General features: G+C 37.2%; 2 protein-coding genes and 1 non-coding gene across 10 annotated transcripts in view; all 3 read right to left on the bottom strand.

The window, feature by feature from the left end:
• IARS1 (isoleucyl-tRNA synthetase 1) overlaps positions 1 to 7,788 on the bottom strand; it is an 88,442-nt gene extending 80,654 nt beyond the window's left edge. Inside the window, exons 1-2 of the mRNA XM_016128851.1 lie at positions 7,662 to 7,788; positions 738 to 863 (exon numbers count right to left, since the gene is read on the bottom strand). Of these exons, the coding sequence (XP_015984337.1) occupies positions 738 to 856 (119 nt within the window). The 5' untranslated portion in view covers positions 857 to 863; positions 7,662 to 7,788. The remainder of the gene's footprint in view (positions 1 to 737; positions 864 to 7,661) is intronic.
• Positions 3,614 to 3,726, bottom strand: LOC118601179. The gene has a single exon (XR_004950260.1). It is a non-coding gene; the product is annotated as a small nucleolar RNA SNORA84 (small nucleolar RNA).
• Positions 7,789 to 10,447: 2,659 nt separating the features above from the next.
• NOL8 (nucleolar protein 8) overlaps positions 10,448 to 16,295 on the bottom strand; it is a 36,060-nt gene continuing 30,212 nt past the window's right edge. For 7 of the 8 annotated variants that reach the window (XM_016128824.2, XM_016128828.2, XM_016128826.2 and 4 more), the window contains 5 exons: positions 13,940 to 14,208; positions 12,573 to 12,699; positions 11,966 to 12,036; positions 11,293 to 11,375; positions 10,448 to 10,805 (listed from right to left, as the gene is read on the bottom strand). In XM_016128824.2, coding sequence (XP_015984310.1) covers positions 10,755 to 10,805; positions 11,293 to 11,375; positions 11,966 to 12,036; positions 12,573 to 12,699; positions 13,940 to 14,208 — 601 coding nt within the window. In that variant the 3' untranslated portion in view covers positions 10,448 to 10,754. The remainder of the gene's footprint in view (positions 10,806 to 11,292; positions 11,376 to 11,965; positions 12,037 to 12,572; positions 12,700 to 13,939; positions 14,209 to 16,295) is intronic. The other variant, XM_016128831.2, reaches the window with a different exon arrangement.

Raw genomic sequence — 16,295 nt, 5'->3', positions numbered from 1 at the left:
AGCAAAAATTCAGCACATTTCTATAGATAGCTCCTGTCACAGTCTTCAGGGAGAAGAAAAGCAGCGAGACCAGTAAATTCAGATATAACTGATTAGGTTTTTACTGTAGGTCCTGGCTTCCAAAAAAGGTCGTTATGGTGGAGCTGGAGAGGCCTCCGTGGGCCATCCATTCTTCATTTATTAGTTCCACGATATAATCCAAGTTATTCATCCTGATGCTGAATGATATTATTCATTAGTAAAATAGGGCAATAAATGACTATCTCATAGTTTTTGAGCACGTGAGAACCACGATAAAAACAGCATTTAAAGAAAGGACTGGTCTTTAGGTAAACTTCTTTCCTAGAGGTAGGAAGTACCCTAAAAGAAAGCTACTACTAGTCTAAATACTTAAATGAGGTAGTGATAATGAGAAAAGTAGAAAGGAAAAGGATGATATGTAAATTCTATTCAACAATGGGTTCAAATTTGAATTGTTTTTAATATATGAATTTTACTAGAACAATCAAGTTAATCTATTCAGAACTCTGAAAGAAATCAAACTTACCCTAATAATCAAGAACTCATTCATTCAATGCACATCTATGACTGAGAGAGAGTACCTACTATATATAGAGAGCTAGGAGACTCTGGGAATACAAAGATGAATAAAAAGTTCCCTTCTTAAAGAAATGCAGCGAAAGAAATGACTTCTTAAGGACTCTCTCTACCCTTATGAAAGAAATTCACATACATACTTTGGCCTATGTTTTGATTGCTTTAAGCATTCTTGAAAACAATTAAATTTGGACCAGAACTGCAAGATTTTCTCTTCTTCAGCAGGAAAATTGATGTTTTCTGGAACTTGTTGAACCATTTTGTTGCTGCAAAAGAAATTGAATTCATTATTCTCAAAAGTCTAGGGATAATAGAGTACATACATTAAAATGACTGTACATATCACTACCTATACCACATAGTACTTTAAACATAATTACAGCTTTTTTGAGGTAAAGTTCACGTACCATAAAATTCACCCTTAATAAAATGTACGATTCCATGGTTTTTAGTATATTCACAAAGTTGTGCAATCATCACCATGCTCTAATTCCAGAATATTTTCATTTGAATTTTTGTATACAACATTCAAGTTAATTTGCTCCAACCCTACCCTCTAAAACCCTGTACACATTAGCAGTCACTCTATTCCCTCCTTCCTCAGCCCTCCAACAATCATAAATCTGTTTCCTGCTTCTATAGATTTTCCTATTCTAGATGTTACATACAAATGGAATCATGTATATATAGCCTATTTTCTCTGTCTTCTTTTACTTAAAACTGTTTTCTAGCTTAGCTCATGCTGTCATATGTATTCATACTTCATTATTTTTTATAACTAATAATATTTCATTATGTGGATATGCCATATTTTGTTTACCCAATTCATCAATTCATGGACATTATGGCTGTTTCCACTTTTCAGTGATTATGAACAATGTTATGAATAGTCATGTGTAAGTTTTTGTGTGGACATATGCTTTCATTCCTATTGAGTATACATCTAGGAGTGAAATTGGTAGGTAACTCTGTGTTTAACTTTTTAAGAAACTGACAAAATGTTTTCCAAAGCTGATGCACCATTTTACATTCTTCCAGGAGTGAATGAGGATTCCAGTTTCTCCAAGTCCTCCCTCCTTATTACCTATTATTAGATTACGGCACATCTTAGTGAGTAGGAAGTGGGACCTCAGTGGGGTTTTGATTTGCATTTCCCTAATGACTTGTGATGTTGAGCATGTGCTTATTGCTCATTTTTGTATCTTAGCTCTCTACTCATCCTTTTCCCAGTGTTTAATGGGGTTGTCTTTTTATTGTTGAGTTGTAAGACTTCTTTATATATTCCAGATACAAGCCCTCCTTATCAGCTATATAATTTGCAAAAATTTTCTACAATTTGTGGGTTGCCTTTTTTTTTCCCCATGTATTCCTTGAAGCACATACACTTTAATTTATTTTGGTGACATCTAGTTTATGGTTTTTTTTGTTGTCATTACTAGAGCTTTTGAAGTCATGTCTAAGAAACCACTACCCAAAATAAGGTTGTGAATTTTTAGCTCGTGAATTTAGGTTGTTGATACATTTTGAGTTATTTTTATATATAGTGTGATGTAAGGATACATGCTATTTTCAAAATTATTGCAAAACTTGTGTCCACTCTTCACCTATTTTTCAACTACAGTATAACATTTAGTAATTGTAGACAATATGCTTCTAAAAGTAAAATAATATGGGGAATTCTATCTAGTGACAATAAAAATTCAATAATAATCTGAAAAAAAAATCTCAAAATAGGTAAGAATTTGTTTCTACGTACACAGGATAGAAAGCACTTCTGTTGAAATATCTTTATCTCTTTAACCTTATTTTGTTGACCCTAATAACAACAACTTGCTACTAAAGAATAAGACCTAAAAAAATTTTAAAGTTAAAAACGATGAGACTCTCACATTCATATAATCTCTAGCTCATTCCAATTTTCCACTGTATCTCTTTTATTGCTTATTCATGATTTTTGGAAAGGACAAATCCTATAGTTCTGATTTAGTCCCTAGGAGAGAAGTCTTAAAATGTCATTTTAAGAGTTTTGCTAATAACTTCATGTAGAAACACTTGACTAATCTGGGGTTTAACTCTCTACCCAGCATTCTGGAGCCTATTCTTCTTCAAAGCTTATTTAGTCTTGCTTTATAATTCTAAAATTAGGCCAGATTTCCAAGCCAACATCAGATTAGAAGGAAATAGGACTGCTAATAAGAGAAAACAACAGAGAAGATGGAAACCCTTAAGAACTCAAGAACTGTAAGTCTAAGGCAACAGACTTTAGAAGCAAAGAGGCCTACAGAGCTTAAGTAATTCTGAAAACATCAAAGCCTAATCACAGTAATTGACCTATGCCATCAAAACAAATTTAAAATTTGTTATAAGCAGTATCTCTCCTTTCCTTTCTTTTTGAGATGCAAGAGTGCCTTTGAGTTTTAAATAAGAAAAAACAAGAACAGGCGGGTAGTTTAATTAACTCAACTATCCATTTCTGATTAGTGTGCCATTAAATGATATTAAATAGAAGTTGAGGGAATTTGGATCTTCAGTTCTTGTTACAATCTCTAGTCTTTCAAGGACAGAAAGAGGAGTTTGTGCGCTTACTGACTTACTAGGTTTAATGACTACCTTTTTAGAGGGCAACTGAAACTTAAGAGATTGCATTGAAAGACCAGTAGATCTGTAGACATCAACACATTTATTTCTGTCACTTCTAATGCTCCTAAAGGCCGGTCCTATGATTGTCAAGATCTATATAAGCTATTAGAGTAGATTCCGCTCCACCTCTGAATGAGCCGAAACCTACATTTAACAAGATCTCATGGGATTAGCAAACACATCAAAATTTGAGAGTCTCTACTCCAGAATTGTTCTGACCATTATTCAGGACTATCTACCTGAACTTTTTAATCTTTTTGTTGTTGTTTTATAAAAATTTCTAGGGAGCCTCTACTCCCCAAAAGATTAAGAACCACTACATTATTATGCCAAACACAAAGACCAATTGTAATGACACCGAATATTCCAGGAAAAGCCATGTATCAGTGACAGGGCTATGGTAGCCCCCATGCATAAATCGCAGGACTGCTTTGGCCCCTCACATGCCCTGGAGAGTTGTACCTGCACATCGTCCAGTAACCACAGGACACTCGCTGGTGGGAAGTGGGGAGTGGGAAAGAGGAGGTAGATTGACCTCACCAGGTTTTGCTCAGGAAAGCAACCACCTCTTTTTCCCTCTTACTATAATCCAGGCCTTCACTCTTTCCTATTTTACAACTCCTACAGACATCTTTAGCCTCAACTTCCTGTTCAGGAATTTCTTGATACCTTCTTTGATCTTTACTTGTGTTTACTTCAATAGATCTTTGGGAAGCATACAGAAAAAAACATTTTTGTTTAAAATAAATCTCATGATTTTCCTTGTCACACCTGCTCCCATTTTTAATTCCACTATAGTAGTAGTTCCACTATTCATTCTCATCACCTGAAATTTCCGAGTCACCTTTAGTACTATGCCCACATCCAAACTGATCACCAAGTCATGTGGATCTATTTTTCTGTTCTCTTTTCATCATTAATAGGTCTTCATAATATGAAGTCAAATTTAACCATAGAGGTGGTCCATCTCTAGCTTTTTCTCAGTTTAGTAATATCCTATTAACATATACCACACAGATACACTTACACAAATATAGAAAATATGTACAAAGAGAGTAACTGAAGCATTGTTTTTACAGACAAATACCTGGAAATAACTTAAATATTCATGAATACATAACTAAAATAAATTACAGTACATCAGTACCATGTAGGCATTAAAAATAATAAATCATGATATATTAAATATATGTATTACCTATACAAAGAGCAACTCAGTTATGGCAATTTATACTGTATATCACTCTCTCTCTCTCTCTCTCTCTCTCTCTATATATATATATATATATATATATATAAGTTAAAACTACATTTACGAAATTTTGTAGTTAAATTTAGACAACTATCCACCAAACTTAATCCTACCATCAGGGAGTAAGATTAGACGGGAAGACATGAAAGAATGTGGATTTTTATTTGTCACCTCTGACAAGGAGAAAATTCCAAGATGTTCTTAATTAACTTACAGTGGCCAGAGATTAAGAGAAAGACACAGAACTATTAATCTGTTAATGGCTGTTGACCAGCTAAAAAAAAAACCTGCTCATATTACTGTTTTGGCTGTTGGGACTTTGGATTAATTTCTAGGTGGCTATTTCCATTTGTTATTCAGCCAGGCATCATCAAACTCTAGGAGCCTTCACTTGTTTACATGTGGCCTTTCCAGATTGCTGCCCTCAGCCAATCTACAGGAGTAGACGTTTGTTTATGAGACTCTGTGCATATCCCAGAGCTGGCACTGCCAGTTTCTCTCACCCTTTGCCTATAGCTAATGTAAATTCTTTCAGTTACCTCTTTATTCCCTCTTCCCCCTAACTTGATGTTTAGAAAATGCTTGCAAAATTCTAGAATGATGGACGTGCTATCTTTTTTAACTAGCCATGCTGCTTGCTGGGGGTTTAGACTCCATTCCCCAAGACTGGCTAGCATTTTGGGCTCAATGAAACCTTACAAAAGACTTTAGTTGTGAAAGTCAAAAAAAAGTTTAGCATTTCCCTACTACTTTGTTTTGATTTTTTTGATTATATATTATCACAAAAACTTTTAAAATAAACAGAAAAATAAATATTCTAAATCCTACAGACCACTGTAGATTAACTTTCGTAATTGAAAAGCTGTGAAAGTACCATTTCTGTGTTAAGAAAAAATTCCAGGGTGCCTTACTCCTAACGGCACTCTGCAGACTTTTTAGTGGAACACTTAAGGCCACCATGGTCTTACTTCAAATTCCTATTCTTACTTCAGCCCTCTACTCCTATAAAACACGGTATAGCGACATCACGCTCTTGGTCACTGCTAAAAACAAAACCATTTTCTTCTATCAGTCCCTTATTTTCAAATACTCTAATACTACTTAGCTTAATGCACTTTCCTTTGCGAGGCTTCCACCAATCCCTATTTTTCAGAACTAATATCCCCATTCCCTGAATCTGTTCCTCTCCTACCTACACGTTGTGGTTTATTTGCACTGCATGGCCCACACACTCTCCAATTTAACTGAATACTTGCTGCCGGCAGTAGGACTTTACTATATGACCTCCAGTGTGTGCTTATTTATACATGGTAAGGGCTCAAAAATGTTTGTTTGAATGAATTCCTTTATCAGTACCCTTAGTTCCCACAGTGACACTCCTTCCACTTTCTTTTCCAATCTAGCCCTCTCTATGGGCTCTTCCTGACTCAGGATAATAGTTAAGAGGATTGGCTTTGGAATTTTGCCACCACTTAATATCTGAGCTACAGGAAAAGTTAATCGTCTGTAAAATAAGTTATAAACACTCACAATGATAATCAATGAAATAATGCCTACTATAGCTCACAGCAATCACATCATGTATGTAAGCTATTATTACTTATTTGCCTCAAAATTCCATTCTATTGCCCTTGCCCAACCACTATATCATCTCTCCCAAAACATTTAAAGAGTGCAATCTACACTTAGCTGTCTTCATTCCCCTACTATCCACCATTTTACTGATATTTACTTTTTAAAAGTTGATCATATTACTAAAAATCCCCTACATCTGTTACTTTGCCTCTAGTTTTATAATTCCTAAGCTCTCTGCAAAACCTGAATGCTAAAAGAAATATTGTGCTACCTTACAAAAACCAATCTTCTCTTTTGGTCTCATTTCAAGCACCATTTCTTTCAAGAAGGAAACCATAAATTCCTAAGGCTGGAAGCTATATAATATTTCCCACCTGATCTTTACATATACCTTAAACTGCAGTGACTACAGTGACTACTGCCCACTTCCTCAATCAACACACACTTTGAAATCCTGCTGTAACCAAAAGTCCAAAGGAACTTTTTTTGAAAATTAAAAGTTTATTCAGATAATGATTTGCAAACCAGGAAATGTAGTCCTCGGTATGAACAGAGAATATGTCCCAAATGAAAAGGATAAGGAAGGGTTTACAAAGGCAAAAGTTGCAAGCTGATGATCAATAAGATAGGTTGCTAGGAGCAACAAGACCCTAAACTTACATCACTGGTTTTCTGATTGGTGGGGGTACCTGGATTTTCAATGGTGAGCTGACCCTGTGGTTAAACAAGTGTGGTTGTGAGTTGAGAACAATGGGTAATATACGATTAAGCATTTATCAACATTATAGTTTCAGCTCAGTCCTGTAGAACAAAAAGCTATCTTTAGTTACAAAATTATAGTATAGGGAGTATTATTTAACAAGGATGCAAGCAATACAATTTATTGAGCATTAAAATCAGGACAAAGGGGGCTGCTCAATCTGCAGGCAAGGTTATTCTCTGAAAGCAGTTTCAGAGCTCAAGTTGCAAAAAAATCCATATATGTGGCCAAAAGTTATGATATTAAAGTTCTTATAAGTCCTCGCTGCTACTTCAATATGGTCCCCTGGACCCTCTCACTCTCTGCCCCAACTCCTTGTCTTCAAGACCCCAAACCCATCGCAGTTCCTGAGACTCCGTCTCTTTCTCCACCTTCAAATCCCACTGAAGATCTGTCTTCCTCCTCTATGCACACTGCACTGCATTATCAGACTGTGTGAGAGCCGAGGACAAGGTTACTGTACTTACTACTCTCCTGTAATGCCAGACACCCAGCCATAAACGCTCTTTCATGCGAGCCTAGAACTTGGTCTGTCTTATGAACACCTCAACTTCCAAGTAATGTCTAATTTCGTCCACCTTCTGTATTTCTGCAGCAAACTCGACCAGACTAAATTCCACAACCATCCAACGGTTTAAGTGTTGCCCTGATCCCCGTCTGAAGAGGATCTTCCAAGAGTCGCAACCCTCATCCCAAGAGTCAGGATTCGTACCGGGTTCTGAGTTCTGTAGCCCCATTTACACGCCCTCCCAATCTTCTCCTTGGAAACAGATACGCACTCAACTAACACACAGGCCCGAAGAAACACCAAAAATACAGTGTACACAGATGCCGTACCTGGGGGGTTCCCGATCCTGCACGCCTCAGAAGCCACACGCACGCCACTGCAGGATGTCCAGAGGCGTAGAGGTGATGCAAGGCCCTGACAGCGACCGCCTGCGGTCCGCACCGGCTAATCAGCTAGCTTCGTCAAACACCCGTCAACAAGTCGGACGCCGATTTGCTGAACGGGGCTCTGGCCACGCCTGCCCAGCCGCGCCCTGTAGTGCGTGCTGTAAGGGCGGCTAGACGATTCCACGCAGCTTGGGCGACAGTGGGGAAATGGCCTTGTAGCAGCCTCCAGGGTGGGGACTGACTGGGACGGGCACCGAGGGGCAGCTTAAGTTCTACAGCCTGATTGGGCGCTGTTACACAGGTGTACGCGTTGGTCAATGTTCACCAGCCTGTACAGTGGACAAATCGAGTCTAATGACGGTGACCTCGGTAATTATTACTCTGGGGACCGTAACTAGACATTCTCAAGGCTGCTTTCCTAGGTGACTGTTACAGGAAAGCAGCTTCAGCTTAGGGCCGTTTTTCAGTATAGTGGAGACCTGCACCACATCACCCAAGTTTGCAAAAATGCAGAGTCCTGGGCCACATACGTGAACTACTTTAGACTGTTATCGGAGGTGTCACAAATATCTGCATTTTAAAAGGCATCCCGGATGACTCTGCTGCACACTAAAATTCTTGACCTGCCTAACTTAAGAGACTTCCTGTTCTCAGAAAAACGCAGAGGTTCACAATACAATGGAAGTTGCTTAAACACTCCTGGTCAGTGTTGTTCCAGGGAAGCCTCCCCTTTTGTGTTCTTCGGTGCCACCTAGAGTTCTGGATTTTACTGCAGAAATTATGGTAAATAGCCATATGGAGAGATAAAAAGATGCCTGGTAACTAGCCTTAAAATTGTTTTATGAAAATAGAATTACTTATCTGCTTACTTATCACTACTGTCTGCCTGGCACCTCTAGATCTGCTGGTTAAAAAGAGAATCTGGAGCCATGCAAGGAACAGTGGACCTCAGGCTTTGGCACCAGAGACTACAAGGAAATTTTAGGCCTTGAAAATTGAATATTGAACCCATTAGAGGGACAGAAAAACTTGATCTGAGAATGTGAAGAAAGCACTTCCCTAATAAGTTTAAGAACATTTTGATAGTCTAATGTAGCATTCATTTGATAGTCACTTGAAGTCTAGCACCTTACTAAGTGTCTGGGATTAGGGTAAGGTGGGTTTCATGTCCTTCCTCAATGAGGTAACCCTTGACTCAATAATGGAACTCGCTTGAACATGTTTAGTAGTTGTGTGTCTTCGGCCTATTACCTAGAAGTACTTGGAAAGTGTTTTAAGTTTTTGGATTCCTCAAGTTGCCACCTTGTTCAATTCATTTTCATCATCTGTCCAACCTAGATTAGAGCAGGACAGAGGGCTCCCAGACAGACGACACCAGGGGAAAGTGTGAGGAGGATTATTTAAAAATTTTGTTGAGAAATCTTTTATGGTGTTGGAAGGTCTGGGAAGACTGATTCTAGAAAAAGTTGAGTAAGTGAAAAGACATTCTAGGAAAAAATTAAATGTGGTCAAAATATACTACTTGGAGTAGAGTTAAATCCTCATTTTGCAGAGTATGAGGTTAACAGGTAATGTCTGAAAATAAAAAAACCAAGAAATCACAGCATAAGCATGTTGGGTAGAAATACAGAGATAAATGTCAGAGGATATGGTGAAACCTATTGGATATAGTGGAAATGACTCTAAGCCAATTTCTGGGCCAGGCCTTAACAGACTAGCAGTATCTGCTTCTGGTTCCTGACACTTAGTTGCCATACTGTAAGGAAGCCCATGGATAGGTACTGAGTGAGCATGCCATCTCAGAAGTAGATCCACTAGCCCCAGTTGAGCCCTCCAATGACACTACATCATGCAGAGACGAGCAGTCCTCACCGAGTCCTGACCAAATTGCTTATTTGTAAGCAAAATGTTTGTTAATGGCATGACTTGCTATACAGCAATAGATAAGAAAGTATAAATGTAGTATACATCAAGAGAAGGTGGAACATTTGGATACTTTATCCTGTTGAGCAGTTGTTTCCATTTCCCGTGAAGTCTGAAGTCTTGGAAACCTAGGAATGACTCTTAGCTACTTAGTTCCTTGGACTTTGCTTATTAAAAAATTTATGTACTGAATACCAACTATGCTAGATTAATGGTTAATCAGATGACATCCCAGCCCTCATTAAGTTTATATTTAATCAAGATGTTAATCAATCAACACTCAATTTCATGTATACACATTATGGCTCAATGATAATCTCTTGGGATTGTCTACATAACAAAATTCTGTAGTGATCCCAGTTTGATAAGAGGCTTATCTGTCTTTCATTCTAGCCAGGTTGATTTAATAAGGTATAAAATCTGCTTCCCTATGTGGACTTAAGAGTCCTTACTCCTGTGACTACATACCTTTCAGACACTTGGACTTTTCATAAGCCTCTTGTTTAACTAGAATTTTGGGACTGACAGGCATACCCATCAATTCCTAGAGGCCCAGGACAGGAAACCTCTGTATTTGGTGTCCTTTTCTGATCCTCACAAAGTTCTCCTATGATGTTGGTCTGAAATATCTTGTATTTCAGTTGGCTATTCATCAGCATGCAAGTACAGAACTCAAGTGTGACTTATGTTCAAACAAAAACCACAAGATGGAGGTAAGGTGTACTTGGTACAATTAGAAATAAATATTTCAAGCAGCCTATAATTCAAACAAGGCCTAATTTGGAAAACACAAGTGCTCTGACCCATATATTTAAAAAGGCTTTATGTAAAACTTGCATCAGAAGATGTCCATTAGTTATTGAGGATGGAGGGCAGAGAGATAATACATAAAAAGTGTTTTTTGAGAGACTATTTTGTGCTTCATTAAAAAAAAGTTCAGGTTAATTTTTTTGAAGTAATTACCTAAGAAGAAATAGGGGAAAGTCATAGAAAAAGACAGCAACCAGAATGATATTCATCAGCTAGATTTTAAATATTCCTTTACTCTGAATTCTTGTCTGCTGAAATTATTTTCTTGTTCACAATCAGTATCAAAACCAATAATGACACTTATTATTTTGGTTTCACTCTCCTTTTGGCATCTTTATGTTTCTTCCGGCAATCCTAGAAAAACAAAATCAAAAGCCTTTATTAAAAATAAATGTAAATTATTTTTAAGGAGCTCACTAACTATAAAGTAAAGTTTAGGATTATTCAGTGTCAGGGTTGTGGAAACCATTTTGGAGGTGCTCACCTGGAATGAACAAGGATTATTTAAACTTTTGGCTTTAACTGTTTACAATGGAAAGTCTAATGCAATCTTTCAAAAGTCTAAAGTCTCATGGTTTCCTATTACTTAATGAGCATGGTTGGAATTTGGATCAGAACTCAATTCAGCCAGTCTTTAGTCTCCTCACCTGTACTATGTATGTTGGATTAAATAACCTCAAAGTTCCCTTCTAGCATTATATGTCTGAGAATTCAAATCATATTCTCAGTTGTCATCCTTTCTTTCTTAAGTTCCCATATTATTACACAAGGCAAATATTAACACAAAATAACATTGTTATCTATTTTAGGAGACAGTCAATATGAAGACACAATTACCTACCATACGCAAATTGTTTGTTCTGGCCTCCCAAGAATTCCTGCTAATATTGCCTCCCAGTCCTCTCCAGAATAAGCCAGAACCTACTTGGAAAAAAATCAAAAAAGATAAGAAGCATATTAATACCAAAAGGACAATATTCTAGTGCTGACATTATCAAGGTCTTCAATTCTAGTTAAGACCTTCCTCTCTTCCCCCACCAATTAATGCCAGTTTTCAAAAAGTTAAAAAAATTTTTTTTTATTTTATAAAATAGAAGTGCAGAATTGCTAGAATGTTACTGTTTATATACCATTTAGTATTATATAACTTGGTTTATGTTTGTGATAGGCTTTCAGAAATGAGTTCAACAACAGCCTCAGAGTTTTCACATGAACTTGTAGGGTACTACAAATGTAGGAGTTTTTTGTCTAGCATCTAAACATATCTCTGAAGCAAAACAAGCCCTTGTTGATGATAATAACTGAATGAGGGAGGTAATAAGTGGGAGCGCTCAGCCTTCCAGAGATTTATAAGTCGACATGCATAAGTCTATCAGAGGGGGCTAAACCACGTGATATTGCAAAGGGACAGAATTTTTGCCCAACAGTTCTTACTTGGATGCATGTTACTGTATCAGAATGCGCAGTGATGAGAGCTGTACTATTATCGGTTCTATAATCAAAAATGGACTTACTATGAAGTCTTTCATCATTCTTAGAGAAAAAGAAAAATCTAGCAGTCTCTTTTCCAGGCAATGATACTTCTCTGAAAAGAGACAGACAGAGATAGATTAGATAGATATTGCTTGGTTAATTTCAATATTTTACATTGAAAATATAAATGAACCGTTCCTTAAATATATCTGCTTTGTGTTTTGCTTATTTTGCTCTGACCCCATGCTCTTTCTATTCAACATTCTTCTCTCTTTGGTAATGAAGACTTGTTTAAGTACAAGCCCTATCTTCCCCATGCTGATTGATGATACTCTCATCTTACTACTGCCACCCCATCTGCTAGTGTTTCCCATCGGATGGCAGCCAGCCAGCTGCAGCATTCTCTTTCCAGACCAGGGACTTCAGTATTAGGCTCCCTTCCCTGTACACATATTCTCCACCCAATGCAATCCGAATCTCAATAAAATAAAACATGCTCCCTATTACAAAGAAATACAGAACTCTCTAGAGCTGAGAAAAAACTGTCTTGAAAAAATAAGCTTAGATACTTCTAGAATATTTCTAAAGCATGTCTAACTCAAATTTTATAATTTATGAAGTATACCTGTAGAGAAACAAATTGCTTACCCAGGGCTGGGAGTTCTGTCATCTGTTTCTTCCGTAACATCTTCTTCTTCTGAACTGCTGTCTTGGAAATGAGGAGCTCCCTGCCAGGCAGCCTTACCAGGTTTCACTGTCTCAACTATGTAGGTATCTATATCATCACGACAATAAAAGATAACAGGATTGTAACTAACAACCAAGCATTCTGAACACACTCATTTGATTACTTTCACCAGGTACACATATCTCTAAATTTTCAATATCTTAATCATTAATTAAAAATAAGTAGTATCTTTTAAGAGTTTTAAATATTGAGAGAAACTACTATCATATTTTTGGCATTGCTAGGGTGATCTGATAAGGAATACAGTATTCTATAAAAAAAATATAAAAACTAAAGGTTTATAAGTGGGCAACGTAGTTTAAAAGAACAAACTAATTGTGGCACCTGTGCTAGCATGAGAAGCCTAAAATAGAACACAGTGTAGTGAAACCAGGTTTCGCTCCTGCTTATTCATACATGAGAAAAGGTACTTATGTTTACATTTTCAATTTCCAAAATCTCTTTCCAGAACTGCTGAAAACGCTATTGCTGTAAAATGTGGATAATCACCTTGCAAGTCCCCAAATTTCCAAAGTATTTAAAATACATCTCTCAGGTTGCTGAGATGTTTAGCACTCATTTCAAGACAACTTTCTCAAACTTGGCTCTCAAAGTCAGAAGAATCATAGTTAATATCCATACCACACCGACTGTGCTTAATAGTTTAGGACTTACCTTGGGACTAAAATGGACAACATAGGAAAGAGAATGAGGTAAGCATAGCACATGATATACTGTGTTCCATTTAGAACAATATTTGAAAAACTGTTAGATTGGAGTGCCATAAAGCTGGTATTTAATACTTATCTGCTAAACACATGAATGCTGTTTAAACTGCTAATCTTTAAAGTAGCATTCATTGTAGTTAAGTGTGCATGCATTCTCCTGTATAGGTATATCCTGCTTTATACAATGAAGTTCCAGAAAAGCTGCACTTCCATTTTGAATACTAGGTGAAGGAACAGGTGTTTTGTGAAGCTATTTAAATACATGACTAAATTTCTTTGTGACTATTTCTTTCTACTCAACAGAAGGGATGCTGTACATTATTCCCTAGTTTCCCTTCATGTGCCAGCAAGCTAGAAGTTGGCTTCCTTAAGGCAAAAACAATTTTTTGCTGTGTTAAATACAGCTTCAGGGACATTCTGTTCATAGTCACTTAATACAGATTCTCATACTGTTTATCTAGGTGGAAGAAAGAATCCATTCTTCAGCTAATAGTAAATCATTACAGTTAATGTAGAATTGAGTTTAAACTGCCCGGAACGAAAAAGTTAAAAAAAAGTACCTTCCTTTACACCTTTAGTGTCTGAATCAAAAAAGGAGAATGTGAACCCGCTGTGCTGCTTAGCCCTAGTCATCAGAGCTGCAGGGTTGTGGACTTCCTCAGCTTTTTCTCTGTCATAGTCTTCATTCGAGGGCACATCTTCCTTTTCATTGGAATCTTTTATAGTTTGGAATATTTCTTTTAAATCCATAGCAATGTTATAATATATTTCTTTAGACACTTCAGGTAGCTTCTCAGCTTCCTCTCTTTTCTTCTTTCGCTTTGCTTTACTGCATTAACATAGACATGTGCATTACAACAAAACGGTCAATTTTTTCCCCCTCTTTTAATTCTCCCCCGCACCCCAACTTCCACCCCTGACCCATGGATATCGCCATTTCCCCTTAAGAACTGGATCTCTGAAGGCAGGGCATCTCCTACCCCACACTCACAGCATGCACCCAGGGACTGGTGTCCCTGGGGTATGGTCTATGGCTCTACCTGGGGCACGAACCCAGGACTTTCTGTATGTAAAGCAGACGTGTTAACCACTACACTTTGGAGCCACCCCGAAACAGTCAATTTTTAGAAAACTTTCAGAAATCAAGAAAGAAAAAATGTCTTGGAAAAGTTTAATTCCATCCTTTCAACAACCAGTAGGATCTACATATAAAACTACTCATAAAAGCAAAGTATTGATCAAAAGGCTTTTTATACACAATCTCAAACAACTCCAAGGAGTAAACATGAATCATAACCCTCTATCTCTTATACTCTAACTACAATTCAGAAATTACACCTAAGATATTAGCTTTGAGTAAGAAAAATCACTTAACCACAATGTGTTTGTTTTCTCATTTGCAAAATGAAGATGTTAAAGATGTAAAACCTATCCAGGTTTTAAAATTGTGTTAATTTTACATAACTGGCATAAAAGAATTTAATCACAATTCTGTTTTAGAAATGAATTATAAATATGCTTAAGTCTAGTTTATTTTGGAATGAAATTTTTCTATTTCCATAAACCTACTCTATATTTAGGAATATACTTTTCTCTTTGATCTTAGATGAAAAAGTTACATGGCAGTTTCCAATATCAAGTTTTAGAAAATAAAAGATTAAAATCCTTTTTCTTTTTAGAGTTGACTGCATATATAATGAATAACATCAGGCCAAAATTCTAACTGTATTCCCTAAAATAATAAGTGAACAAGATGCCCTAAATGATCATCTTACTGGTGCACACTATTACACAGCAAGAAATTTTTTATACTTCATTAAATATACCAACCTGGCTAGGATTTAAGACCGATATACCTCCTATGGAAGTAGACTCTATAAAAAATGGTGTTCCTTTGACAGTTCCAAGTGATAATCACTGAGCTATAATGTACTGGGTTTTTAAAGGAGTCCAAAGATCCTTTGATACTTAAGAGATGGAATGAATCCCCCCAATCCTTGAGTGTGGGCTGAACTTAGTGACTTCCTTAACCAAAAGAATAAGGCAGATGTGATGGTGTGTGACTACTGACACTACAGTCATAGCAACTTTGGGTTTCTCCTTGCTCTCTCTTTCTTCTAGATGGCTGGCTTTTGGGGAAACAGTTGCCATGTTGTGAGGACACTCCAATACCCAAGTGGAGAGGCCAACGAGGCAAGGAACTGAGGCCTACTACCAACAACCATGTGCATGAACCATTTTGCAAGCAGATCTCCAGCCTTCAGAGACTGCAGCCCTAGCTGACATCTTGATTGCAACCTCTTGAGAGCCTCTGAGCCAGAACTACCTAGTGAAGCACTCCCGAAGTCCTGACCCAGAAAAATTGGGACCTAATAAATATTTGAGTTTCCAAGCTTCTGAGTTTTGGAGCAAATTTTTACACAGTAATACATAAGGGAAACAGATTTGAGGACCTAGAAATGGGGTGTGGCTATAATGTACACCTAAAATGTAGGAGTGGCTTTAGAGCCCAAGCAATGGGCGGAAACTGGAAGGTCAGTGAGTATGTTAGCAAAAGCCTGAAGAACTTAAAAGAAACTGTTAGCAGAAAACACATGGACACTGAGGAAGCTGCCAGTAAGGGCCTGCAGAAAAGTGAAGTAAATGCTACTGGGAACTGGAGGAAAGGGGATTCTTGCTATGTGTGACAGAAAATTTAGCAACAGTGTCACCTTTATTAATGTGGAAAAAAAATGTACCTAATGAACAGGTGATCTAGTTAAGGAGATGTCCAGGAAGGTGGTCAAGGTATTTGGTGGTTTCTTCTTGCTGTTTATCATAATATGTGGTGGAGACAGTGAAACTACAGGGAAAAAAATTTTATAAAGAACCAGTATCTCATGGTTTTGAAGATTCCTAATTTCCATAAGGCAAATG

Source organism: Rousettus aegyptiacus, unplaced genomic scaffold, assembly GCF_014176215.1.
Source record: "Rousettus aegyptiacus isolate mRouAeg1 unplaced genomic scaffold, mRouAeg1.p scaffold_m13_p_3, whole genome shotgun sequence".
NCBI lineage: Eukaryota > Metazoa > Chordata > Mammalia > Chiroptera > Pteropodidae > Rousettus > Rousettus aegyptiacus.
This window is presented reverse-complemented; position numbering and strand designations above follow the sequence as displayed.